A 27,883-nucleotide genomic window follows, 5' to 3' on the forward strand; every position below is an offset into this window, starting at 1 on the left:
CTCTCTCTCTCTCTCTCTCTCTCTCTCTCTCTCTCTCTCTCTCTCTCTCTCTCCTTCCCTCCAACTGAGACAGGATCTCATGTAACCCAAGCTGGTCTTAAACCAGCTGATCCTCCTGCCTCTACCATGCCAGGGCTGGGATTGCAGGCCTATGCCACTGGCTGGGCTCAACCCTTCTGACTGAAACAGCGAGAGTGAGTGGTTTCGCTCTGGGGCCTTCAGTGAAGCCAGTGTCTGCCTCGTTTGCCTTGGGATCCTTCTACCTCAGGGACTCCTTGAGTGGAATGTTCTGTGGCATATGTTGAACCACATAGTAAAAACAAACGACAAAAGCCATCAACCTCAGAATAAGTTAGGCTAGCAAGAGGCCCGTCTTCTCTTTCTACAGCAAGCTATGATGCAGAAAACCTCACAAGTGTGCACATTTATTCTTTGAGACAGTTCCAATAGAATGTCTTCATTCTAGATTTTTTTTTTTTTTTTTTTGAGACAGGATTTCTCTGTGTAGCCCAGGCTGGCTTTGAATTGAGAGATTCACTTCCCTTTGCCTCCAGAGTGATGGGATTAAAGGCATACACCACCACTGCCTAGCTAGAATTTTTAATTTTATTGCATTTAATGGCCCATTCCTGCCCCAGGCGTCTCTCTCTCTCTCTCTCTCTCTCTCTCTCTCTCTCTCTCTCTCGTTTAGACTTTTGAGATAGAGTCTTGCTATGTAGCTCAGGCTGGCCTTGAACTTGGGGTCCTTCTGCTTCCATCACCCGAGTGCTGGGGTTATAGGCATGAGCCACCATATCTGACTTTCTTAGTCTGTTTTTCCCTTGTTGCCAGAAGACCAAACCCAAGGTCTTGTGCTTGCTAGGCAAGTACTTCATCACTGAGCTAAAATCCAAGCTTTCTCTTCTTTCCTTTCCTTTCTCTCTTTTTAAAAAATGTTTTATTTTTGAAACAGGGTCTCACTGTGTAGCCCTGGCTGGTCTGGAACTCATTATATAGATCAGGCTAGCCTCTAGTTTATAGAGATCTGCCTACCTCCTGAGTGCTGGCATTAAAGGCATGTGTCACCACTTCCTGTATCTGTCGTCTTCTTTCCAAAAACACAGCTTCTCAGTGTAGCCCAGCTGTCCTGGAACTCACTCTGTAGACCAGGCTGGTCTTGAACTCAGAGATCTGCCTGCCTCTGCCTCCTGAGTGCTGGGATTGAAGGTGTGTGCTACCACTACCTCTTTTTTTTTTCCTTAACATTTTTATTTTGAAAAATCTCTAATATATACTTAAGACCATTTTTAAAAAAATCTATAATTCCTTATGAATTCCTTAATTAGTCCAAGTTAATATTTCCCCAAGTACTTCAAAATGCCTTGTTCTAAATCTTTGGAGTTAGGCATAAGCAGAGTGCAGATGGGTTTGAGCAGAGGGGTGGTGGGATCTAATGTATGTCTTCAAGTCCAAGGGACAGAAAGGGATGGGGATACCAGGGAGAAGCCTGCCACAATAGTCTAGGCTACACAAGATGGTGACCTGGAGTTGGCCAAGAGTGGAGGTGGAGAAATTGGAATATTTAATTTTGGGATAGGTTAAAGGAAGTATACACACATTCTCTTTCTCTGTCTCTCTCTCTCTGTCTCTGTCCCCCACCCCCTCTCTCTCACCTCACGCCAGCAGGTGGCACTATTGGCTGCCTGTTGGTCTCTGGTACTTGCTGAGTAACCACTATAGGTACGACTTTAAGGTGCCAAGCCTGATCCATGTGGAGTCAGCCTCAGCTTCCCAGGGCCCTGAGGGACCAGCTCATTGTAGCTGGTCTTACCTGAGCTCTTGAGGTGGTTGAGGAAGTCGAGGGGAGCAGGTAGAAGATCAGGGATTGGGGCTGTAGGAAGAACTGGTATGGAGTGTATGAAGTGCCCCATCCTGCTTCCTCTCCCTTCTCTTATTATCTCCACTGCTACCTTTCTGAAGTCATTGTCACTGCTCACCAGGCCCCCTTTGGCTGCTGTCCCTATACACAGCCATCTGCAGCTCTCCAGCTTGGCCCTGCACAAACCCTTCATAGTCCAGGCCTGTCTACCTTGCCTGGGACCACTTCTGCCAGCCTTGCCGCTCGATTGGACATGCTGTTCCCTGGCTCTGAAGCCTCGCCTCTCCCTTCTAGTTTCCCTTAGTCTTTTCTAATTACCCTGCAGGTTTCTGCCTCCCACCGCTCTCCTCAGAGAGGCTGTCTAAAAAGGGTCATTCGGTTTCTCTCTGCCCAGCCATCCATTGCTTCCCCTGCAGCCTTCCTTCCTCATAGTTGGTCACGGTCTCTCCTGACTCTATCCATTTCCTTGCTCCTGTGTGTTGCTCCTGGAGACAAGGTTGTAGGAAGCCCAGCGACTTTGAGTTCTGGCAAGGAGCAGGAGCTGGTGGAGTGAGTCACTCCGAAATAATTCCTTCTATCCTTCTATCCTGGTGACCGTTGCTCCAGAACATTTCTCTGCACAGAAATGGACAGAGAAATCTCTCTTTTGTTTTTTTAAAAAACATGTATTTATTGTAGGGATGCCGGCATACACCACTGTACTTATGTGGAGGTCAGAGGACAGCTTGTGGCAGTCAGTTCTCTCCTACTATAGTTTGGGTATCAGGAGTTGAACCTAGGTCATCAGGCCTGGCAGCAAGCACCATTACTTACTGAGCCATCCCATTGGCCCAGACCTCTGGCTTGCCACTGGGTGGAAAATACGGGCTTTGATGTGCTCTTGAAAATTTGAAGCAAGGATAGAGGTTAAGAAACAGTTTGGAGAGCCTGCCACGCATGCCTTTGATCCCAGTACTTGGGAGTTTGAGGCCAGGTTGGTCTACAAAGTAAGTCTAGAGCTGTTTCACAAAGAAACCCTGTTCTGAAAGAAACAAACAAAAACAACCAAAAAAGAAAGGAAGGAAGGAAGGAAGAAAGGAAGGGAGGAAGAACAAGCTGGGAGGCTGATGTAGAGGCTAAGGGGCCTAGAGCAGACATGGTGTGTTGTGAAGGCAATAGGGAAGACCCAGCATGGCTATCATCCCAGGCAAGTTTAGACAGTTTGGTGGCCTTTGTGTGGGGGTGGGGGGGTCTTGCAGCCTTGGGATCTTGTCAGGGTCTCTCTGACCTTTAACCCCTGCTCAGTCCTTCCTCTTCTCCATTCCTGGATATCTTGAGCCATTTCCTATTGCACCCACGAGGGCAGAGTCTTCTTCCCTCTGTGGGTCCATGACTGGGCACCCTTAGGTAAGTGCTTAATCTTAGTGTCCTTAGCTCAGCAGGGAAGTGGTGCTTTTAAAAGTTGTGGGAGTCCAGATGGCCTGTAAGATGATACCCAGCACAGAGAGAAGACACAGAGCCAATGTCTCTGGGATGCTTTATTTTATTATTATTATTATTATTATTATTATTATTATTATTATTATTATTATTTGTGTGTGTGTGTGTGTGACTGCTTGGAAGATACTTGCCCGAGGGTGCTAGATATAAAATCATGTTAACTTTGTTTTTGGAACAATGCCAAATGCTTTACAGGAGAAAAGACTTGCTTATGTTTGGGGCTTTTTCTTCCTAAAGGATGAGTGCCTTCCCATAAGCTACTGATTTGGGCACCTGCTACTTTGGGTCCTGGGTGAGCAACTCAGTAGGTCTGGGATCTAGGCAGGTCTGGGATCTGTCTTTTGGGGTGAAGAGATAGTGACTGCCTCCCCACCTTGCACCTTGCTCCTCCCCTTCCCAGGCCCAGGCTGCTGCTCTCAGCCCTGCGGCTTCCCTTCTTGATTTTCCATCCTAGGCTATCATCACTGAATTTAAGAAAAGGAATTCTTTGCTTTGACTACTGTCCAGACAGGAACTTTCTGGGTAGGTAATCTTTGTGTTCCTTGGAAGCAGTTGGGGTGCAGGTGGCAGCAGCCTGGGGATTTTCAGAGCCAAGGATAGGGCCTGTAGCACCTGGCCTCTGTCTAGCTTCCTCTGCTGCTGTTCTACATCTCTGGGAGATGGGGGTGACTCAGGCCCTTTCAGAGATGGAGACAGGAAAGGGTGAGAGGGACAGTGACAGTGACAGATCGCAGTGACCTTTCCCCAGCTGCCAACTCTGGCTGGAGTCTGAGGGCCAGCCCTGGATGAAGGTCCCAGTGTAGGCCCTGGTCGCTGACACCTATTTCTTGCCTCCAGCAACTGGTGGCTATGACCCCCACATCCGCCTGTGGAACCCCCTGGTCTCAAAAAGGCCCGTGTGGCTGATGAAGGGACACCAGACATCGGTGACACACCTCCTCGTGAATAGCAAGAACACCAGCATCCTGATCAGCATTTCCAGGGACAAGGTGTCCCCCTCTGTCCCCAATACCTCTAGCTCTGTTCCCCAGGAAGAGACAGTCACCCTGCAGTGGTAATGTAGCCTGGCCAGTATTGAGTCCTGGCCCTGGGCTTACATTTTGCTATAGGCTCACAGGGAGGTGCCCTAGAAGAGTCACAGGTGGCCACAAACCTCCAGTTGCCTTGGTGGGGGCAGAGCCCAGCTCTGAGTAGTCTAGAACTGACCTGGAGTTGGGGAGCAAGGGAAGGTCTGAGGTAGGACATGGGCTGCCTGCTGTCTTTGCCTTTTGCTTGCTGAGCTTAAGAGTCGGTCCAGGCAGGACATAGGTGCTTAGGAAGTGAGGAAAGACTGCTCTTCTGACTCTCTCACTAAGGACCTGGGCTTCCAGGGCAGTAGTTTAGCCTCCTTGGGCAGGGCTATGGCAACAGCAGACATTGTAGACATGCTTGGCCTTGCTCACAGGGGCATCCCAGGGTCCTAGGGTGCTGACTGCATCTGCAGACCCTGCTGCCTCTTGCCTATCCCTTACAGAACATTCGAGTGTGGGATCTACAGGACTATGTATGCCTCCAGTCCTTCTGCGGGAAGCTCTTTCCCCTGGGCAACTGCCCCATAACCAGCGCCTACTTTCACAGAAACAGCACGCTCATCTGTAGCACCTACAATGTGAGTGTCATTCTAGGAGTTGGGGACAGCTAGCAGGTTCTGTCCTGTGCTGAGTTGGCTCTGGCTCTTGAGCCTCCTTGAGAGCTGGGCCCCAGCCCATCCTCTTCTCTACTCCTGTTACCCCTAATCCATCCCCACTCACGTGTCCTCTAGACTCTCCCGTTATCCCTCTATGGTTCCTTGGCCCCATCAGTTGTAATCATGAACTCCAGGAAGGCAGGGAGGCCCAGGAGAAAGCTGTCAGGAAGAGCATCTGTGAGCTATGACCTGTCTGGTGCCTGTGGGTCTGCCCTGACTCTGAGGATGGCAAGAGGGATGGCAGCGGGCTCTAGAGCATGGTGGTGCCACATGGGAGCCCAGTGGTGGATAAGTGGCAGGAGCTTCTGTCTAGAAAGCCTCACTGAGGCCATGTACCCACTGTTAGCTGGCCCACTGTCAAGGGTCACAGTTGTCTTTCTGTGCACGTGGCCGGCCCTTCCCCTTTGCAGTGGGTTTATTGGAAGAAGGGTAGGTGTTAACATTTCTACTGAGTTCTGGGCTTGCTATTAGTATTTTAAAAATAACCAGACCTTTGAAGTTCATTTCCAATCATCCTGGGCATTAGGATAGTCTGGGTGGGGCTATGACAGCATTTAACCCTCAGCTTTGTGGGGATGTGAGAGTGTATTACTAAGGAAAAGTTCATTCAGTAGAAATGCAAGGCCTTGTATGACAGTGGTGGAGTCTACGAGTTCATGGGCACAGGAAGAATCCTCTGAGCTGGGGCTGAACTGGTCACAGAAAGCTTTCCTGAGGTTGTTATTGGACTTGTGGGTCACAATCTGTGTTGAGTCAGGTCCTCAACAAGCCAATTAAAAGAGCCAAATGAATAGTTGAAAATAGAAAAAGAAGATTTATTTGGTGTGGTAACACTGGGAAGAGGGACAAAATAGTCAAGAAAACTCCTCAGGTCCATCTTTGAGGTCCCGCAGGGAGACCCAAGTTTCAATAGAGGGCCAAGGGCGTGAACATGTTAACAGTCTCCAAAGGTGTGGCCACACCCACCATTGGGACCTCATTATCTGGACTCTAAGCCCATCCTGTAAGATGGCCTGAGGAGTTGTTAGGACTTTGTGGAATCTCTTTTCCAGGAGACAAGTCCCCCCTGCTGGCTAGCATTCTTTTCTTCTCCATGCATGAGATCCTGGGGAAATTCTCATTTCTCTGTAGTCCATAGTTTCAACAGTCCCATAGTCAGATGGGGAGACACAGGGTCTCTTCAGAGTATCTTCATGTCTGCCAGGCTGGTTACCAAGGAGACACCACAGTAAAGCTTTAGCCCCTCAGAAGGTGAGGGGACCATAGATTTGGGCCTCAGGGTTATCGGAACATGAGGGAATCCCAGGCCTGGAAATAGAGACCTTGGAGTGAGATAGGAGAAGCAACAGAATTCTGAGTTGCTAAGGAGCCTCGTGGGGTATGGGATGTTTTGACGTCATAACCTCTGGAGGTTTCTCCTCAAGGCCTTAGTCCTAGAGGGCAGAACCCATCTGACTGCTCAGCCATCAATCTCTCCCTCACTCCACAGATTGGGATCCTCAGAGGATACTTGGAATCCCAGGGCCCCCTGAAAACAGGGAAGATGACGACTCACAACACACCTGTGTGTGCAGTCCTCTACAGCAAGATCTTTAAGCAGGTGAGTGGGCAGGGATGGGCCTCAGCTGGAAAGAGGACCAGTGACAGACAGCATCAGGACCCAGACCTCTCCATGTGCCTGAGTCGGTGTTCGAGTAGCAGTTAGCTCATGTGGCCCTTATTGCTTTTGTAGTCCTGGTGACACCAGAATCTAGACACGAGGAAGCCTTGCAGACTGGTTGGCATGGGATCTGACGGAGCTCCTCGATCTGGTCACTGGATTGTTGACCCCTTTGAGCATCCCTGCCATGGGCTGTCACTTAGATCAATCAGCTCTGGGCAGACAGTCCTCTTAGCATAGAAACAGATGCTGGTGTGGGTGTTCTTCAAGGTTACCATGCTGTGAGCTACCCTACAGTACCACCTTGCGGAAGCTGCAGTCCGTTTCTTCTGGGAAGAGCACAGCAGCCTGTGCCCTAGGCGGAGGAGATGCGTCAGTGTGGACAGGACAGCTGGGCATATAGAATGCCTCTAAAGAACGTGGATGGAAAGAGCTGCAGGCTCTGTCTACTCCCAGTGGCATGTCTTGTCTGTCCTGGATGTGGGACAGGGTGGTTATCTGTGCAGGAGTGGCCTTCGGCAGTTTAAGGCTAGGGCTCTCCTACTGTAGCTTCTAGCATCATTGTCTCAGTGTTCAGCTGCCTTAGGGCTCTCCAGGGTTGCAAAAACAGCTTTAAATTTTTTTTTTTTAAAGCAAACCCAGCTCTTCTCAGCAGGAATGTTGGTCTACCATAGCTTCATAGGCTACTGCCTTGGAGCAGGATGAAGGCAGTGGACCATGGCCATCTTGTATCCTCAGTGCTTCTCTGTGGAGGGGCCAGGAGCCTGTCCTCTGCTTGGCTTTCTCTCTTCTACTTTGGTCCTGACTAAAAGTGCTCTGGCAAGCATCTTCTCTATACCATGCTGTTTTTTTCCCCCTCTGGAGAGAGTGGTGAGTGTGTTGATGTAAACCATGAGTCTCACCCACCGGGAAGAAGATGAACGTGAATACAAAACCAACTATGAATAACTGCGGTCTGGGAACACGGATTTAGGTTGCCCCTAATTACATGTTCTGATGTTGAAGTGTTTACATGAGTGTTTATAGTCACGGGAGGAAGCAAGCCGTAAGTGGAGGCATTTCCTCAACTGTATTGGTGGGAGCGGCAGTAAAGCAGGGAACTCTGCTGTTGGTCTCAGATGCTATCTGATATTCTCAGCCTTAGCGTCAATGAAAGCTGATGGTCTGCCAAGCTAACCCAGGCGAAAGATGCTTCCTCAGAGTTGAAAGAGTACTTGGTCAGACATAGAGGTGGGCAGTGAATGGCTGTCAAGGGAACTAAAGGTAGCCAAGGATCATTCGGGCCTAAATGTGTTACATTCCACAGTCACGAAGTTCTAAGCAGCTGATCAGTGTAGTGGCTCTCCTGTCTCTCCTGGGAACTTGAGTTCCCAAGTCCTATTTTTGAGTTAATGAGGGCTTTATAAAATTGATTCCATTAAAGAGTAGTAGTGGTTTTGTGACACAGAGACTAGGAAGGTCTGTTTTTAGGCACACAGGTTGCTGGGGTGAAGTTGGAGAAGTGGAGGGGAGAGGCCCCATCACGTACTTATTGCCATGCACCTGTATGTGCTATGCCTACAGGTGGTGAGTGGCTGCCTCCAGGGGATAGTGAGCGTGTGGGACATCAGCACGGGCAAGAAGAGGATGGAGTTACCTGTGTCCGGCATCCAGGAAAGCGAGCTGACTGCCATGGCTCTGGACCAGTCGGAGAGGTGTCTCCTCACAGGCTTGCGTGATGGCACAATGCAGATGTGGAATTACAACACTGGGGAGTGCCTGTTGACCTTTCCCAACCCAGACAAAGTGGAGGTCAGGACAGCCTGTTAGCTGGAGCAGCTCCTGGGGACCCTAGGGTGCACAGTGTTCTATGTATCTGAGAGGCTGTTCAGCATGGCCAGGCTGCCTGCCTTCAATCCTGCCTGAGCCCTTGGGTCCACCTGTCATCTAGCAAGGTGTAAATTGCTCTTATATTTCAAATATGCAAGGGCATATTGTTCTTCTGCACCTTGGAGCTTTGGGTTGTGTCTTAAACAGCATGGGTATTGGGTTTGGAGGTTCCTGTGCTCACTTCTATTTGAGATTGTACGTGAGGGGCACAGTAAAGAAAATGCCAACACCACAGTTTCATGGTGTGATTAAGGTTTTGACTGTAGATATGAGAGAGGGAGAACAGCCAGAGGCATCTGGAAGGGTCCAGAGCAGAGAGAAAGAAGTAGACTGAACGTGGCCAGCAGACTGGACATGGCCAGGGTAGGGGATCGGGGAGAGGGTAGTGGAGATACCAGGTGGCAGGAGATGAGAGCATAGAGCATAGTGAAAGAGGGCAAGAGGATGAGAGAGACAGAGACAGAGAGAGAGAGAGAGAGAGAGAGAGAGAGAGAGAGAGAGAGAGAGAACAGTGAGAGGAGTGAGCCGAAGGGAGTGGACCTTGTCATTATAAAGAGAACAAATGTGTATGTGAGGAGGGAAACCTGGGAAATGAGAAGTCCTAGGAAGCCAGCATGGGCTTTGAGATGTATAACGTGCGTGTGCTATGGAAGGAGCCTGAAGGCCAGCATGGGTGCTGTTATGCTGGAAGGTGCCTCAGGTAGCCATATGTTCCTTCTGCCAGAGGGAAGGGAAATGACTCCTTTTGGAAGATAGGAAATCGTTTCCCAAGTTCGCAAGGAATTCTGCCTTGTATCTCATCACCAGAAATCCTTCTATAGTCCAGGTTGATCTAGTTTCTGGACATTTGGAGAGCCTGAGGCAGAACGTTCTTGTTAGGGCTCTAGGACAAGCTAGTGCGTATAGCATAGAGCGGAGCCAGCAGTTAAGTCTCTTAGGGACTCGAGCCCCTCTTCCTTTAACCTGGGCAGAAAGAGTATTTGGTCAAGAAGCCAGAGGTGAGGGTGCCAGGGAGAGAGCTTGGCTGGTAGAGGAGTTTGATCCCCAGTATCCATATAAAAAGCTGAGGGTGGGGGCATAGGCTTCTAATCCCAATATTGGGGAGGTGGGGGACAGACAGATCCCTGAGGTTTGCTGACCTGACAGACCAGCCTAATTGGTGAGCTCCAGTTCCCAGTGAGAGAGCCCTTTGCCTCAAACAAATCTATACTGAAGGTTGCCCTCTGGCGTCCATCAGTGTGTGTGTGTGTGTGTGTGTGTGTATCCCTTCTGTAAGATGGACATGGGCACCCACACTGTCCGCCTCTTTCAGATATATCAGGTTTGTTGGTCTCTAGCTTCCTTCAGTTAGATACTCAGCAGAAACCCCAAAAGCTGGGTGGTGCCATCGACTCTGGAAATTCTCAGCTTCATCGAGTTGTGATTTTCTTGTGGCTACGTTTAGGAAATCACCTGGACTCAAAGGTGTGCACTTTAGGAGTCTAGAGCTCTGTTTTCTTTATCCCCTACAGATTAGTGGGATTGTCCACATGAACAAAGTGTTCTACATGGCCGGGTGGAGTAAGAGAATCACCAACTTCACGTGAGCAGCCAGGGGAGTGGGAGGCTCCAGCTGCTGGGTGTCACCCCTTATTCTGAGCTTCTCCAGCACTGCAGTAGCTGCCAGGGCCCCCACACCATGGAGCTGCCAACCACCGCTCCACCCGGGCTTCCTCCCATTCGCTCACTTAGCATGTGGTGAGGTGCTTTCTGTTGCCATGGCCATGGCCAGAGAGACAGCCTCCATTTGCATGCAGTTTATCATTCTGAGGAGGAATCATATCAGTCTCTTATAACAAGACGCCACTGATGGGTAGCTTACAAGGCTGGGAATCTATTTCCTACTGCCCTGGAGGCTAAACTCAAGTCTAAGAAGCAAGTTTGGCTTCTTGTGAAGCCCGATTTCTGTTTCCTAGAGCTCTTCCTTTCCTATAAATTTACCTGACAGAAGGATTGAGGGCTATAATCCCACCGAGGAGGGCTCCACCAACGTGGCCTCGCCACCTTGACCTCCTAATATACTTACCCTGGGAATTAGGTTTTAATACATGAATTGGAAAGAATAAAAAAAAAATCAGTCTATAGTGTTCTACTTCTGGCTCCCCGAAACTAGTGTCCTCACATGCAAGATACATTCCCACAGGCCTCAGGAATTTCAACATTGCCCCTTCCCCTGGAATGACTGAGCTACATAATCATCTCTGAGCTGACACTTTCCCTAAGAAACAGAAACAAGAGAGAGGGAGGGATGAGGTCAGTAACTAGTGGTGGGGGAGGAGGGTGGTACTGAGGATAACATTTGTTTAGTATTGACTGAAATATCTAAGTCTAAAGTCGCATCTAAATATTTAAGTCAGATGTGGATGAGGCCCAGGGTTCCATTGATCCTGAGGCAAATTCTCTCTTAGCTATAAACATGTGACATGGACTAGTTATATAGTTTCAAAGTCCAACAGTGAACTGGGTGCAGGGCAGATGAATGGAGACAGGAGGGGAGAAAGGAATGGCAGATCCCAAATGAATCTAAAACTCATTAAAATGAAGTTTTGATCTATCATCCACCTACTCACCTACCCACCCATACATGCATGCATCCCATCCATGCATCCATGCATTCATCCATGCATTTATCCACCCTCCTACCCACCCACCTTATCTATCTATCTATCTATCTATCTATCTATCCATCCATCCATCCATCCATCTATCCATACATGCAGAGGATAATTGTGGGAGTCTGTTTGTTATTTTTACCATGTAGATTCCGGGGATTGAACTCAGGACATCATGACTTATCTTATGACTCCCAAACAATCCTATTTCTTGAGTCCCTGCCTACAAGCCTCCTGAGGTAGAGGTTCTGTTTTATAGGATCTGGACATGTAAGCCTCCAGACAACTTGCTTCCTGGCTTTGGGAAGCTGTGCCCTCATGGTCCTAGGTCCAGGTGACACTCCTGTGATAGGTTCATTCCCTGTATGGGTCCTGTGGCTTTCTGGGGCTGTGTTCCTGAACCCATGACTCTGCCCATTGGGATCTAGGTGATGGGAGCAGCCAAGTTTTTCTGTCTCTGTTGGTACAGCTTGTATCATACAATCGCCCTCAGGAGCTATGCCTGGCTACTATCGCCCTCAGGAGCTATGCCTGGCTACTATTGCCCTCAGGAGCTATGTGTGGCATGGCTAAAGAACATGCTACCGCAGTGTGGGATGAGAGACTATGAAGTGTGGTGATGAGGGCAGGGGCGCTGAGGTCTAACCTGTACTGGTGGCCTTTTCTCTGAGACCCTTTGGCTGCAGGAAGGTTAGTTCAGATGCCTGGATTGCTCTTAGAGTCATTCTTACATTGTCTCAGGCAGTGGTTCTCAACCTTCCCAATGCTGGGCCCTTTAACACAGTCCCTCATGCTGTGGTGACTCCCAGCCATAAATTACTTTTGTTGCCACTTCATAAGTGTAATTTTACTACTGTTATGAATCATAGTGTAAATATTTTTGGAGATAGAGGTTTGCTAAAGGGTGTGTGACCCACAGGTTGAGAACGACTGGTCTTAGAGCATAGGACCCAGCTTCTATCAAGTGGCTGACCCATACATAGTATTCTCACCAAAGATTCTGGATCATACCCCAACAGGCTCATCTTTCCTTTCAGTACATAAAGGCTGAGAGGAGGTCTCAAACCTTATATTTCACCCCCCATCCCTTTTTGGTGCTACGGATGAAGCACTGGCTCATGTGCTGGGCTAATGCTCTACCATTGTGTAACAATCCCAGACTTTCTTCCTCTTTGCTCAACAATTTTGCTTTAAAATTATTTTTCTCAGCCAGACAAATACCTGGTCCCATGGCTTGCAAGGTCTACTTGCTGGAAAGCACTAGAATGTAAACACAATCCAGCCAAGTTCTTTGTCACTTTGTACCAAGGATAGCTCTGACTCTGGTTTCCAGCATCAGGCTCCTCATTTCTACTTAAGATACCAGAATGGTCATTGTCATCCAGAAACTTAGGATCACATAGGTAATAGTTAGAAAGATGGGGCTGGGAGTATAACTCAGTGGAAGATTACATGCTTAGCCTGGGTTCCATCTTCAGCATTGGAGGAATTCATTCATTCTCTCTCTCTCTCTCTCTCTCTCTCTCTCTCTCTCTCTCTCTCTCTCTCTCTCTCTCTCTCTCTCCTCCCTCTCTCTCCCTCTCTCTCCCTCTCTCCCTTCCCCCTCCTCCCTGTCTCCTGTAGCCAAGCTAGCTTGAACTCCCTGTGTAGTTGACATTGGAGTTTGATCTTCTTGCTTTCACCTCTCTGGTGATGGGACTACCATCCTCACCATCATGCCCAGTTTAACCAGTGTGTGGGATCAAATCCAGGGCTCCACACATGCTAGGCAAGTGCTCTAGCAACTGAGTTACATCCCCAGCATGCCTTTCTCTAGAGCACTCCTCTTTCCTTTGTCCTCACCTGAACCACCCATGCCTTCACTGGAAGCATGCTGATGTCCCAGATGTGGTGATATAGGCTTTTCCTGGCATGTGTCTCAGAACTCTTCCAACTTCTGTCCATGTGTTCCCTCCAAAGTCACCTGCACATTTTTAGATATCTGTTACAACAGCACCTTATTCCTCTGTGTAGTTTCTATCTTAGTCACTTAGGCTGCTGTAGCATAGTACCACGGTGTGTGTGTGTGTGTGTGTGTGTGTGTGTGTGTGTGTGTGTGTGACATACAGACAGTGAAAGCTTGTTTCTTGCACTCATAGAAGCTGAATGATCCTAGGCCAAAGCCTTGTGGAGTCTCGTGAGGGCTCTTTCCTCCTTTATAAAGAATCATCATTGTGCTGCAGTCTCTGTGTGGGAGGAGGGGGAAGGATCTCTTTTGGTCTCTTTACCATTCACGAAGCTTCTGTCTTCATGATCAGATGTCCCCTGCTCCCAAGGCTCCATTCCCCACCTGAGGATTAGGCTCTAACATAGGAATTTTGAGTGCACACAAACACTCAGATTCTATTAAATAATAGGATAAGTTGATTTGTAGAGTATATTGATGGCTGTGGGCAAAGAGCAAAGGTTCCGGTGGGGGAGCAGAAACCTTAGTTAGGATTGGGGTATGGTCAGCTTAATCAGGGAGGCCCAGGGTGAGATCTGAGCTGAGTGTGAGCAGGAGGGCCATCAGGGAAGCATTTGGGATGGGACACACATTCCAGGAAGAGGGACCAACATGTACAAGGTCCCTTCTGTTACAGGAGGTCACAGCTATCCCTTCCCCTGTTTAAAATGGAACCTTTTAGTCAGGGGATGAATCAAGACTCATTATTTGTAAGCCTCAAGAGTAGAGCCTTCATGTTTGGTTCATAGTGGGTGCTTAGGATGTCAGTGTGTGTGACACTCACTGACCCCCAAGATAGTGCTGCTCTGAGCTAGCTTCTGAATACTAAAGGCTGTGGTTTCGTCTAAAGAGCATTGCAGCCTGTGAGCTCTTGGCCCTTCTACCTCCGGCCATGCGCACAGGTTCCAAAAGGCCACACAGACCCTCTCCTGCTACCACTGGCAGAGCTTTCACACAGAGGACATCCTGAGCATGGACAAATACCAGAACCAGTTCCTTGGGACCTCTTCCTACAATGGGGACATCGTCTTCTGGAATGTCAGCACGCTGAAGCCTATCTTGAGTTTCAATGCTTCCAAGAGCCCTTTACCTTTACAACCAAAGAAGGTACAGTCATGGTGCCACGGCTTTTCCTAGTTTCCTACGTGCCTTTCACTCCAAAGAGTCTCCTTTCATGTTTTGGTCTGGACTCCAGGTCAGAATCAGGGAGGGTAGAGAGAACACCCTGGGCGCAGAAGGAGAGCTAGAGAGTTGTACTCTGGTGGGGAGGGGGTTGGTAGTAAGGAGAGCGGATGGCAGAGCCTGAATTACATGCCCCAGGTTGGGTGCCAAATGTAAAAGTAAAGAGTTTTTCTATACCTGTTCTTGCTCTGGAGTGATGGTAGGTGTAAGCTGTAGGTCCCACCCACAGCTTCCCCACTTGAGCACTAATGTCACACAGGTTACAGGTTCCCAGGCTCATGATAGGGATGTAGGAAACCTACACAGTCTCTAAATGGCTACATTGTAGCACAATCTTTTAAAATTGCTATGTTGTAGCAGTCTATGGTTGTAACGGCACTAGAGGTCACCTACTCCAGTGGGTAGAGGTCACCTCTTTGCAGGTACACTAATGGGTAAAAACTTCTGGAGACCTGGCATATTTATTAATGAGCCTCTTGTACTATAGCTGGGCAGATGCTGAGTTATTCTAATCCAATTATGTTGGCCTGGTCTACTTCCCAACCACATGGTGTTATCTGCCATCTTATCTTGCTCTGGTTGCTCCTGTTTTATCTGCCCTCTCATGGTGACTCTGTCATTGCAACCTCATGGCAAATCCTCATGGCAAATTGCTTTTTCTCTGGTTTCCATTAGAGACCCTCTCCCTGGGATCAGAAGTCCCACCTTATTCTCTCTTGCCCAGCTGTTGGCTGATCAGATCTTTAGTAACCAATGGAGGTGATAGAGAACAATTTATACATAGCATTGAGACAGGAGATGCTCGACAATGCTAGCATCCAGACTGCAACCAGGTCTCTGGGAGTAGTAATCCGCATCTGACTACACAGTGCACAAAACCGTCTCCCAACAATGAGCATCCTTGTGTGTCAGAGGAGAAACAGAGGCATGATTAGTTAAACACATTTCTCAGGCCATACAACCAAGAAGGGGTAGATCTAGACCCTGACAGTCTTACTCGAGGAAAGGGTAGTGGCAATGTTATTCTTTTCAACAGATTACTTTCTCCTTGAAGATGGCCCACTGTTAGCTTTCATTGTTGTAACAAAATATCTGACAGAAGCAACTTAAAAGGAGGAAAGATTTAACTTGGCTCACAGTTTTGGACATTCCAGTCTGCCATAGCAGGAGAGCCAGGTCAGCCAGAGTAGCTCACATCAGGCCACCCAGAAGCAGAGAAAGGGGTGCCAGAGAAATGGGCTTCCTCTTTTGTTCCTGCTGGGCCCACATTCAGGGTTGGTCTTTCCCCCTTTATGTCCTCCCTGAGAACCTTCACAAACACACCAACAGGCGGCTTTACTCTTCTAGGCCCTTGTCAATCCCATCAGGTTGGCAATAGGTCCCACCCACAGCTTCCCCACTCAGCACTAATGCCACACAAGTCTCCCAGGCTCTTTATAGGGATCTAGAAGACTTTCAGTCTCTAAATGGCTACATTGTAGCAGTCTTTAAACTGATACATTGTAGTAGCCTAGAGCTGGAATGGTGATAGAAGTCATGTACTCCAGTGGGTAGAGGTCACCTTTTTGCAGGTACACTAGTGGGTGGAAGCTCCTGCAGAGCTCAGAGGTTCTAATAGGAACTACACCCCCCCCCCAAAAAAAAAAAAGCCAGCTTAGTGTTTTATCTATTTTACACTGTGGGCTTGCCCAAGATTAAGTAAATATTTGGAAACCACTGTCCATGTTTCAGATGGAAAGACCCAGTTGCTCTCAGGGGCTTTGTCTTGCTGAGGGTGTTAGTGGTAGGTCCAGGGCTGTGTTTGTAAGCTTTGGTCTAAGTCCTCTCAAGGTATAAGGTTTCTGGGAAGCAATGCTGAGTTCCCTGTAAGGCTGGTGATATCAACACCGTACTTGAGGAAGCATCCCACTTGTGGTCTGGAGCTGCCCCTTCTCTCCGCACAGGTGAGAGATAGAGAGTTATGTGCACACAAAACTCCAGTCCATCTAGACTATGAAGATCAAAAGTGGGCACACAAGCCCTGGAAGTCAACTGTCTCCACTGTGAAGAGGAGACTGATGTCAGCTCCCCCAGTGATGAAACACTGGAAAGATACAGAGCAAGAGAGGAACATGGCTCAGGAGGTAGGGAGTGAGCCCAGCCCACCTGTGCCTATAGTCCGGCTCACTTGTTCTGAGCATGTTTCATAGAGGGGATCAGGGGTCAGGGGAAGGGGTCAGGGGTCAGGGGGAGGGGTCAGGGGTCAGGGGAAGGGGTGAGGGGTGAGGGGTGAGGGGTGAGGGGTGAGGGGTCAGGGGTCAGGGGGAGGGGTGGCTCTCTGTTTTGACCCCACTGCAGCTTATCCCACTCTGCTTATTCAAGCTTAGGGATGGTCTGTCCCTTCCTAGACTGTCTCCTGACTAGGTCTGAGACATAAAAGCTTATGAATGGACTTTACAGAGAGCAGAATTCTAGATGTCCAAATCAGATGTTAGGTTACGGACTATGGTTTCAGTTCTTAAGCCTCCTGGGACTGGCCTTGGCCCTGGAGTGAGCTGTAGGAGAACCAACTGGCACTGTTGCGCAGGCGAAGCCATAGTGCAGAAGGGCAAGGTGCAGGAACAGTCTTTATCACTGAGCCCTGAAGGCCCTGGATTGAGTTGTCGGCTTCGGGTTTTTTTTGTTTGTTTTGTTTTGTTTTGTTTTTTTTGTTTGTTTGTTTTTTTTGTTTTGTTTTTTGGTGTGTGGGAAGGGAGCAAGGGCTGAAGGAGAGAGCAACTGGCAACTGACCTTGGGCTTGTAGGAGTGAGGACATTATCCTGAGTACAGGAGACACTCGGGGCACAGGTGTAGAGGGATGGAGGCAGCAGTGCGTTGCTTCTGCAGCTGAGGTCTGATTCCCATTCCTGAGGCCTGAGGCCTGAGGCTTGAAGGAAAGACGCCAGCTTCCCCAGTCCCAGGTGCGGGGCAGTGTAGGCCAGCTCCAGCAGGGTCTGCTGGGAGATGTGTAAGGCTTACAGCCCTCTGAGATGCGCTGCCGTGCTGTGAGGTGCTTACAAGTCATGACGCTGTGAGTTGAAAACACTTTATTGTTAGACACTGGGCCGTCTTTGACTGGTCAGTTTAGGCCTCAAGTCTTGAGAGGAACAGATGTTGTTAGCTTTTAGCCTCATGTCCAGGACAAAGGAAGGGTCTACTGTAAAGGCAACTCAAGTCTCTGCCCTATCACTTAAAATTGCTGGTCACTTAAAATGGAAATCTCCTAATCTCGGCCAAACCGGATACGTCACTGGCCCCTTTGCAGGGTGGGATCTCTCTGAGTGCTCTTCATGCCCTACCTCTGATCTCTGCAGTCTGTAGGAGGGAGGGCCATGTGGTAACTGGGAGGACACTTTTTACTTTTAGAAACTGTACAGGAGTCACAAACCTGGATTGTCTAAAATGGTCCTCGACAAGTCGGTTCATAAGCCAGCATTTCACAAAGACTCTCAAAAGAGAAAGGGAGAATTCTGGAAGAAGTTGCTGCTGCAGTCCAGTGTGTCAGTGGAGAAGGTGAGCTGCACTCCTGGGGATCGGGCAGCCAGGCTGGGCAGGGTGAGGTGTGCCATGGGCCTGCTGGAATTCTGGAGAAGTTTGCTAGGGCCTGGGTAGGGGCGGGGCTGGGAGAGAAGTGCCTCTTTTGGAAGCCACTGTTGGAAGGCCCTCTTTGTGTGGGATGGTGTTTTACAGTGGGGTGCAAGTTGGGTTGGTTCATCTCTCCCTCCTATACCTGTCCCTTGTCTGGCCTGGACCCTCACTACTTATGAGTATTCTTATGGTTTCTGAAGATTCACATCCTAGCTGTGATGTAAGCTGAAATAAACCCTTGCTCACCGTATTTTATCACAGCAACAGACACCCTAAGATACCATGTACTAGGCTGGCATTGAACTCTCTGTAGCTGAGGATGATCCTGAACTTTAGCTCCTCCTGCTCCTGTCTCTCAAAGTGTTGATATTAAAGGTGTTTGCCACCACACTTGGTTTATGCAGTGCTGAGGTTCAAACCAGCGTTTCATGCATGCGAGGTAGACGCTTTGCCCACTGAACTACACGCCCAGCTCTGATTCATGAACCTTTAAAAGATTGAATATAATTTAATATTTTATTACTGTGTATATGCTTGTCTGCATGTTTACATGTGCACATGCATGGAGGTCTGAAGAGGGCACTGGATCTCCTGAAGACTGAGTTCTCGTGGGTGTGAGCACTGGACTGAGGGAGCCTGGGAGCTCAACGTCGATGAGGCATCTCCTTCTACAGTGGGAGAGGATTGTGTTGGGGTTTGAGGGGCTTGTGGGATCAGAGTCAGAGTACAACAGGAACAGTGTTGATTATCCATGCCTCTTAATCATATGCATCCTGCCTGGTCCTGCCCACAGCCAGCCTTCTGACTGTACACACGCTCATTGCCAGCTGCACATCTGTGCTGTGCCCTAGCCTGGCCCACGATTCTCAACACATTGCCACAGGCCTGAGCACTCTCCTCTCTGGCTGTTCTGCCATCATGGTGCTGGCAGTGAGGGATGGAAAGGAGGCCTCAGTTTTTTCCAATTCAAAAGTGAGACACCTTTGTGGTGTGGGTGATGGTGAGTCCTGTCCAAGATCCTCTTACACTTCTATAGGTACCCACATTCTCCAACATCCTCTTATGCTTCTATAGGCACCCACATTCGTGTGCATATTACACACATACACAAATAAAAAATAAAGCTAAAAAACATCCTGTGCTATTAAAAAATAACACAGGCATGCCGGACTTCCTTTCTTTGAAATTCTTTTCTATGCCTGTGTGCTATATATGCACAAAGATATGGTTTTGGTTTCAAAACCAAACCAAGCATTTGAAACTGTAGTTCAGTATTCATTTAAAAAGTAGCACAGTATTCAGTGGACAGCCTTTTCTGTCAGAGCTCACAGTTCTATTGGCTTCATTCCCTTTACTAGCTTTGTGGGGTGGGGGCTGATCTAGGTTTTTGTTTTCTTTCTATCTAAAGTGTAATATACTTTGAAAGTCATCTTTTAAGAAAGCTACACACCAGGTCTGATAGTGCAGTGTTATAAAATCTCTGCCCCTTGTGATATGGCTGAGGTTGTAAATATGAGAGAAAGAACAACCAGAGGGAGAGTTCAGAACAGACTGGACATGGCCAGGGCGAGGGAAGCGAGAGGCTAGGAGAGAATAGTGGAGACAGTGACATAGCAAGAGATAGAGAAGAGAACATGCCCCAGAGAGTAAGAGAATGGTGTAGGTAGGAGTAAGAGATAGAGATAGATATAGATAGATAGATAGATAGATAGATAGATAGATAGATAGATGATAGATAGACAGAGAGAGAGGATAATATCTTAGGGTTTTATTGCTGTGAAGAGACTCCATGACCAAGATAACTATTATAAAAGAAAACATTTAATTGGGGCTGGCTTATAGTTTTCGAGGTTCAGCCCATTACCATCATGGAGGGAAACATGGCAGCATTCAGGCAGACATGGTGCTGGAAGAGCTGAGAGTTCTACATCTTGATCCAAAGGCAGCAGCAAGAGATTGTCTTTTGCAGGCAGCCAAGAGGAAGGTCTCTTCAGTACTGGGCCAAACCTGAGCATAGGACCTCAAAGCCTTCCTATGCAGTGACACACTTCCTCCAACAAGGCCACACCCACTCCAATAAGGCCACACCTCCTAATAGTGCCACTCCCTACGGCAAAGTATCCAGACCTCCACAGAGAACAGCCTATGTAAGAACCATGATAAGTAGCAGTGGAAGAGACCACTGTGTGCTGCAGAGATTGTAGGGTAGAGGAGGAGGTGTGAAGGGCGGGATGCCTTGTGCACTTTGAAATGTTTAACTAGTACCATGATGCTTGAGGGAGCCCGGAGGCTGGCATAGCCTTGGGTATGCTGATAGATGCCACAGGCAGCCATATGTCCCTTCTGCCAGAGGGAAGGGAAATGACACCTTTTGGCAGATGGGCACTTGTTTCACAAGTTCCTGAGGAGGCTCTCATCTAAGCACTGGAAATTCTATAATCCAGTGTAAGCTCATTTCTGGATGTTTGGACAGCCTGTGAGACCCATCATTCCAGCCTCTTGTTGAGGATAAGGAACAATGCAGTCTCTTCTAAAGCTGCTTTTCAGCTGGGGAGGTCATTGTGGTGAGCCAGGAAGGCTGGAATGTGTGTCAGTGTCTGGGAGCAGGCAGGAGCTAGGGGCCCAAGGGAGACCAAAGAGCCTTGGAGCAGCCACTGGAGACCGTGCTTTGAAAGCCATCCTCTTTCACACATTACTAGCTTTCAGTAAGTGCAGGGCTTGCCAATTCTCCAGGAGCACTTGACAACGAGGTGCAGGTGGTGGCGGAGCAGTTTGCAGGGCCATGGCTGACTCCTGGATGGTGTTTGTCAGCTGAGTGGAAATCTACTGGGACAGATATAGACAAGTGACAAAGGGAAAGTTAAGGAACTTAGGGGGAAAATTTTTATCTTGGGTGTACACTTGAAACTTCCATTCCTGGGGTTCTGGTAGTTGGGGGTGGTGGTGGATGGGGGCGGGTACCAAGATCCAGGGGAAGGAAAGAGCCCATTGTCAGGGGTAGGCAGTGGGTGGGAAAGCTTCAGCTGTTGATATAAAGGAGCACCTATCAAGCTCGAGTCTGTGACCTGTGACAGATGGATTTGCGTGACTTTTTCTCAAGTTTACCAAAAGAGACAAAAGTTTTAGATATTTAGATTGATTGGACAGAGGTATTTTCAGCATAAACTTTTTTTTTTTTTTTAAATTTCCTTTGGTTGTTTTTTTTAAATATAAGCTTATATGTTACCTACAGATTCAATACAATCTACATCATAACTCCAATGCTCTCATCGAAAGAATAATCCTAAAATTCATGTGGAAACAAAAGATTATGGACAGCCGAGGCAATTCTATGCAGAAAGAATCCTGCCAGAGGGTCACAGTGCCCAGTGGTCTTAGTTACTTCTCTGTGGCTGTGATAAAACATCATGGCCAAAAGCAACCTGGGGAGGAGAGGGATGGAGGGCTTATTTTGTCTCACAACTCTCAGGTCATACTCCAAGGGACACCATTGCAGGAACCTGGAGGCAAGAACTGAAGCAGAGATCAGTGCTCACCAAGGCTGTCTGGGTATGGTTTCCTCATGGGGCTTTTGTCTAGTGTTGGTATCAGAATAATACTGGCTTCACAGAGTGCACTTGGAAGCATTCCTGCCTTTTCGTCCCCCTCCTCCTCCAGCTCCTCCTCTTTCTCCTCCTCCTGCTCCTCCTCTTTCTCCTCCTCCTGCTCTTCTTCTTCCTCTTCCCTCTTCTGTGAGGTTTGAGAAGGACTGGTCTTGCTAGTTCCTTAAATGTTGGCTAGAACTCATCCTCAGATTCAGCGTCTAATGGATCTTTGTTTGCTTTGATCCTGGCGCCTGGGTCAATGGGAGGAGGGCCATCTTGTTTAGGACTTCCATGATAATCAGGATACTCAAGAATTTTGGAACTGGTCAGTAAATAACCCCAAATAACATGCAAACAACCTCAGTTCAACTCGATGGGTTAGTTCTTTCTTCCTCTCCCTCCTTCTCTCCCTCCTGCCCTCCTTTTCTCTGTCTCTCTCTGTCTCCCTCCCTCCTTCTTTCTCTCCTTTTTTCTTCTCTTCTTTTCTTCTTTTTGTTTGATTCAAGGTTTCTCTATATAGCCCTGGATGGACTGGAATTCACTAAAGTAGATCAGACTGGCCTTGAACTCACAGAGATCTGCCTGCCTCTGCCTCCTGAGAGCATGTGCCATCACATCTGGCTTCAGTGGGTTATCTTAAAAAAGAAAGTTGTAAAAGTAGGAGGATACAGGTCTGTTGGGAAGTAGAAGAGGTGAAGGAGTGGGAGGAGCATAAGAAAGAGGAATCGGAGTGTGTGTGAATATGACCAAAATACACATGTATGACACTGTCAAAGAATAAAGAAAATTCTTTTAATAAAAAAGCCAGCTTAGAATATAGTAATTCTTTTAGAAATAAATTTCTTTGTTTTGTTTATTTGTTTTTGAGATAGGGTCTTACTATGTAGATCTGGCTGTCCTGGAACTCACTCTGTAGACCAGGCTGGCCTCAAACTCACAGAGATCTGTCTGCCTCTGCCTCCCAAGTGCTGGGATTAAAGGAGTGCACCCCAACTCCTGGTTAGAAACTAATTCTTAATTAAATTCCTCCCTAGATGACTTAATATAAGTTTCCACTACAATAAGAAAATATTGCTAGTTTCTGAGGTAAGACAAAAAGCTCAAGGTCCCAGGCTGGTGAGGTGGCCCAGTGGGTAAACATGCTCGCCCCACGCAAGCCTGACAACTTGAAATCGTTCCCAGGATCCCAGTTAAAGGTGGAAGGAGACAGCTGACTCCACCATGTTATCCTCTGACATGCACATGGACATTTTGCTGAATATAAATTTGAGATTGAAGTACTTCTCCATGTCACATTGAGAGAGGAACAGGACTTGGGAAACTTAAGACGAATGAGTCAAACGTATGTGTGTCTCCTTCCAACAAACATCTGCTGGTCATAAACTGTGGTATCAGGAGCCATTGCAGTTCCCAAGGGTACAAAAAGACATATTCCCTGTCTTTAAATAGCTCCCAGGCCAGCACGTTGTCATTCAGTTCCTTCCAGGAAGGAAGGAGCATCAGGGAGACGGGATCATCCGTTGGGTGTGATGACTTGTCTGGGTCCATGCAACAGTGGCCAGAGGAAACGCCTTGCTGAGTCAGGCCAACCTCTCTCCTGCAGATCATGTTTCTGCAGACCAGGCCCCGCCTGCCACACACGGCTGCCATGCTTAGCAGCTGCATTGATGGCTTCATCTATGCCTGGTCCATCCATGGGAACGGAGGTCTGCTGGGCAAGTTCTCTGTGGACCCTGAAGACCGTGGGAATGTTGTGGGTGCCATGGCCACTGATGAAAATGACTGGATCCTCCTCACCGGGGACAGTAAAGGAAATATCAAGGTGAGGAAGGACTGGCGCCAGCCAAGCTTTTGTCCATCTCTGTGGGGCATGGGGTCCTTGTCTGCCTCCTACTCCTGCTGGGTACCGGCTTCACTAGGGAAGGTGGTAGGGACAAGGTGAGCTACTTAGCAGTCTCCTGCTCTGCCATGGCCTGTGAAATGAACAGGAGCTTGTTGAAATGGTCCCTCCAAGATCCCTCCTCCCCCCATTGGAACCTGTTATCCATCACTGATAACCGTGCAACTCCCACGCTGGCCAGCCATGTCTCATCATCTGTGGACAGCAGTGTCATAGACAATTTTGTGCTCTGTGGTGAAGTGTGGAGACACAGCTCCCTCATCTATCTCAGTCTACCTTCTAACCAAGGCTTCTGGCTTAGGAGACCCTATGACCCATCTGTAGTGAGTAGTTACTTGCCTTAGAGGTATAAGAATGAAGTTGAAGTTCAGAATATACACAGTAACAGTGTGGGAGGAACTCCCAGCATGCTCCGGGTTTGGGGATAGGGGCTGCTAGGCCACTAACTCACACTTTGTACCTAGATCTGGGACATCAAGGATTACTGCTATTTTATTGGCCAGCAACCGCTCCAATCCAGTGGGAACTCGATCTCCGTTGACACAGAGAATAAGTTCCGGCTCTTAATTCCTAGGCAACTCCAGGTCTATTCTGAGCACCACTTACCACAGCAGGAGAAGGAGGTAGGAGACAGTAGGAGGGTTTCTTGAGAAAGTGCTTCTGGGGCACACAAAAGAGCCAGGACTGGGGTTTCCCATGGGCATTATTAATCTTTGTTCTTCCTTTGTGATATCTGGCCTATGTGATATCTGTTAGTCAGATGTCACCATTACCACGGGAGGCCAAGTATGCCCACAGGTGTGCATTGCACAGGCACACACAGATATGTGCCCACCGTCCCCTTTTCACGCATGTTGAGCTTCGCATGTAGGAGCCCTAGAGTCATGAATTTAAAATTGAAGTAGTGTATACTCTTTTGAGTAGTCAGTACTTTTACACAGTTTAAAGTACTTAGTGTTTGCTTGGGGCCTCACTTCTTTAGTTACCGAGAACTAACAAGAGCTTCTGTGGAAGCGACAAGAGTTGTGGGAACAGGACTGAGGACAGGGCATGGTGAGAGGCAACAGATTCACACAATGAATCCTGGGAAATCCAACTTTAGAGACAAGCATCAGGATTCAGATTTAAGTTTATTGCCCAGCACATAAGCTTATAGACAGTGTTTGAGCCAACCCCTAGTCCCTAAATCTTTGGCTAACCATATCTTTGCCACACTATCATAATACTCCAATGAAAGCCCTGCCAGATGAAGTAACTCAGAAGGAGCTGGGGGAGCATTGTCATCTGTTAGGACTTCTGTGAAGATGGGGGTGTGGGTGGGGGGGAATAAGCCACGGCTCAGGCCTCTGTTCTTTTTTGCTGTGTAACCAGTGTTCCAGGCGCCATCTTAGATCTAACGCCCTGTATGGCTGATCAGGTCTCTTTGAGGAGTCGCAGGAGCCTGTGGTGCCTCGCTCTCCTTCCCACTTTTTATTTCACAGGGTTGACCTCCACGTCCCCCACATAGAGTGATGTCACTACATCCGCACTAGGATGACTAAAACCAAAACGGCACAAGCCAAAGTCTGCAGGGATACAGGCCAAGTGAGCTAGCTATTGCAGGCCAGCCTGATGATGCGGTCACTTTGGTGGATTATTTGGCAGTAGCTACCTAACCTGAGTATGCATGCATGCCCTTTGACCTGGTAGTTCCACTCTAGGTTTCCACCTAGAGGTTTGTGTAAAACATAGGAAGAATGCTGAGAGAATTCCCACACTGGCTCCACACTGGAAACAGTTCACATACGGCAGCCTGGCTGGAGTCATCTGTGGGTTTCATACACAGAGCGGTAGGCACCCAGTCACATCTACTCACTATGGAATCACTGACTCTTCAGACCATTAAGTCAAGTCAGACTGCAAAGTGTGTACATTGTATGTGTTACATAGCTCTGTTTATACAAAGCATAAAGGTAGAAAAATGAACTTGCCCTGCTAGAAGTAATCACTTTTGTTGGGGTACGTGGTGTCTGGGGGGAATCTTGGTATGTCTTTAGGATGGACACTATTGTACCTCATTTTCTGAGTCTGATTATACGTTCATATTTAGTTTGTATATTTATACTTAAATACATTTATTATACACATAACTTCTTATGGGTGCATTATACATAAGTGAAAAATTTAAAGGTGCCCAGGCAGAGTAGAGAGGTGGTTGATTGTGAATTAATTTGTCCCTGAAGCAGTCACGGTTACTGATTTCTGGTTATTCTGATATTGAGTTACATGAGTGCACATGTGAACAGTTATTTCCCTCTTATATTTACCCAAAGTGTGGCAGCACACACACTGATATCTCCCTTGCTTTTCCCATTCCATGGTGCATCTTAGAAATCTTTCTAGATCTGTATAGGAAGCCATAGGCTGGTAACAAAATCCCTTTCATGGGGAAAAATTGTTTTGTTTTAATTTTAAAAGTGAATCTTGGTAGTGAGTACCATTTCACATGTGTGTCAGCATGTCTGTAGGACACATTCCTGCAAGTGGGGTACCAGGTCAAAGGGTTCCATAGATTTGCAATTTTGCTAATCATCTTTAAACCATACATATTATGAGACAAGTTTTAGCTATATAGCCTAGGCTGGTCTCAAAGTCACCATCCTCCTGCCTCAGCCTCTGAGTTCTGGGATTACCGGTTTGCCTTGCCCGCTAGCTACTTATGTGCCTTTGACTCTCTGTGTTATACTTAGACTGGTTTTAGCATGAAGAAATTGCAGTGCACCCATGCATGCTGGGAACTGGCCATGCATAGATTCAGTACATGAGGAATATCTGATGCTAACATAACCACAACCAGAGTGATGCTTACTGACCATCTGTAGTGAGTGCCACGTGCCCTCGGTCTCCTCAGACACTCTGGGGAACGATGTTACTTTGCATAGTGCATGGAGTGCAGGTGCCAGTGCTCGAGTCTAAGTGGAGCTGCTGGCACCAGGTTTGAGAACCAAGTCTGTGAATGTGAGCATGCTCACACCCATGTGGCTTTGCCTTTACAGTGAGGCATTGACAAGAGATAGTGTTCTACACTAGACCATCATCAAATAGTCTTTTCCCTTAAAATTTTATTAGTATCATTTTATCTGAAAAATCAAAATTATACACGTTTATATGGTACAGTGTAGTGTGTGTTTACAAAGGAGAATGCCAATCATGTTAACTAGCATATTCATCACCTGCTTGCTTCTTTTTGTGATAAGACATTTGAAATTTACTCTTGGTCGTCTCGAAGGTGTATTTTTGATTATATTCTTGGCTATTTTAAGCATACATTTTATTATTGGTCTTATACAGTAAATCTTAAACTTTATTTCTCCTGTGCAACTGAAACGTTGTATTTTCTTTTCCTATTGATATTTAAATTAATTTTTAGTTGATGTATGAAATAATAGCTTTGATTACATTTCCTGAATTCTTATCGTACTTTGTTCATGTTGCCCCCGCTACTCCTCCTTCCTCTCCCCTGCCCCAATTGCTGGCTGCCTCCTTTTACCCTAAAGTCCTCCTCCTGTTTCCATGGCATGCATTAATGTATTTATGTGTATATGTGTGTGTATATATATATATATATATATATATATATATATATATATATATATACATATATACATTCTTAAGGATTCCACATACATAGAATCTTTTTGCTAATATCCTGCGATTCTATAAATACATGAGGTTATGTGGAATTTACCTTTTATGACAAATGACAGCTTTTCCTTTCTTTCTTTTTGGAAGGATGAATAGGAGTCCATGTGTATACACACCATTCATTCTTTATCTACCAGTCTGTTAGTGTGTACTTTGTCTGACTCCCATGTCTTGGCTATTGTAACACTATGGACAGCAGGGAAGAAGAGACATTCTGCAGTCTCTTCTCAGTTCCACTGGCTGTGGTGCAGGAATATGGCCACTGGATGGCGTGGCGGTCCCATTGAGAAATCTTTGTATTGTGCTCAGAGTGGTTGTGAAGATTTAATGTCTACTCAGACTGTGTGAACGTTCACTTTTCTCTGCATTTCACCAGCACTCGTTCTTCCTGTGTCTGTCTGTCTGTCTGTCTGTCTGACTGTCTGAATAGAATTTGGGGCTTTTTACATGCTAGGCAAGTACTGCAATACTGAGCTGAATCTTATCTCATTTTACTGACTTTTGCATGTTGATTTTCTCCTCCCCCCCCCCCTTTCTTCCTTCTTTTCTTCTTTACTGTTTTTGAGACAGGGTCTCGCATAACCCAGGGACTTTTTGAACTTGTAATGTAGTCAAGGCTGGCCTTTGACCTCCTGACCCTCCTGCTTCCATCTCTGAGGGCTGGGATGGCAGTACCACATCTGGCTCTGCTCTGTTGGCT

The 27,883-nt window shown here is 47.5% G+C and overlaps 1 protein-coding gene across 1 annotated transcript in view; it reads left to right on the forward strand.

Annotated features, from left to right (window-relative positions):
- Positions 1 to 27,883, forward strand: part of Efcab8 (EF-hand calcium binding domain 8) — a 61,915-nt gene that overhangs the window by 23,192 nt on the left and 10,840 nt on the right. Inside the window, exons 11-21 of the mRNA XM_034496847.2 lie at positions 3,792 to 3,859; positions 4,175 to 4,326; positions 4,851 to 4,985; positions 6,553 to 6,663; positions 8,287 to 8,514; positions 10,104 to 10,174; positions 14,130 to 14,334; positions 16,353 to 16,532; positions 17,794 to 17,940; positions 23,203 to 23,421; positions 23,964 to 24,122. Of these exons, the coding sequence (XP_034352738.1) occupies positions 3,792 to 3,859; positions 4,175 to 4,326; positions 4,851 to 4,985; positions 6,553 to 6,663; positions 8,287 to 8,514; positions 10,104 to 10,174; positions 14,130 to 14,334; positions 16,353 to 16,532; positions 17,794 to 17,940; positions 23,203 to 23,421; positions 23,964 to 24,122 (1,675 nt within the window). The remainder of the gene's footprint in view (positions 1 to 3,791; positions 3,860 to 4,174; positions 4,327 to 4,850; positions 4,986 to 6,552; positions 6,664 to 8,286; positions 8,515 to 10,103; positions 10,175 to 14,129; positions 14,335 to 16,352; positions 16,533 to 17,793; positions 17,941 to 23,202; positions 23,422 to 23,963; positions 24,123 to 27,883) is intronic.

This window comes from Arvicanthis niloticus, chromosome 2 (assembly GCF_011762505.2).
Source record: "Arvicanthis niloticus isolate mArvNil1 chromosome 2, mArvNil1.pat.X, whole genome shotgun sequence".
NCBI classification, from domain to species: domain Eukaryota; kingdom Metazoa; phylum Chordata; class Mammalia; order Rodentia; family Muridae; genus Arvicanthis; species Arvicanthis niloticus.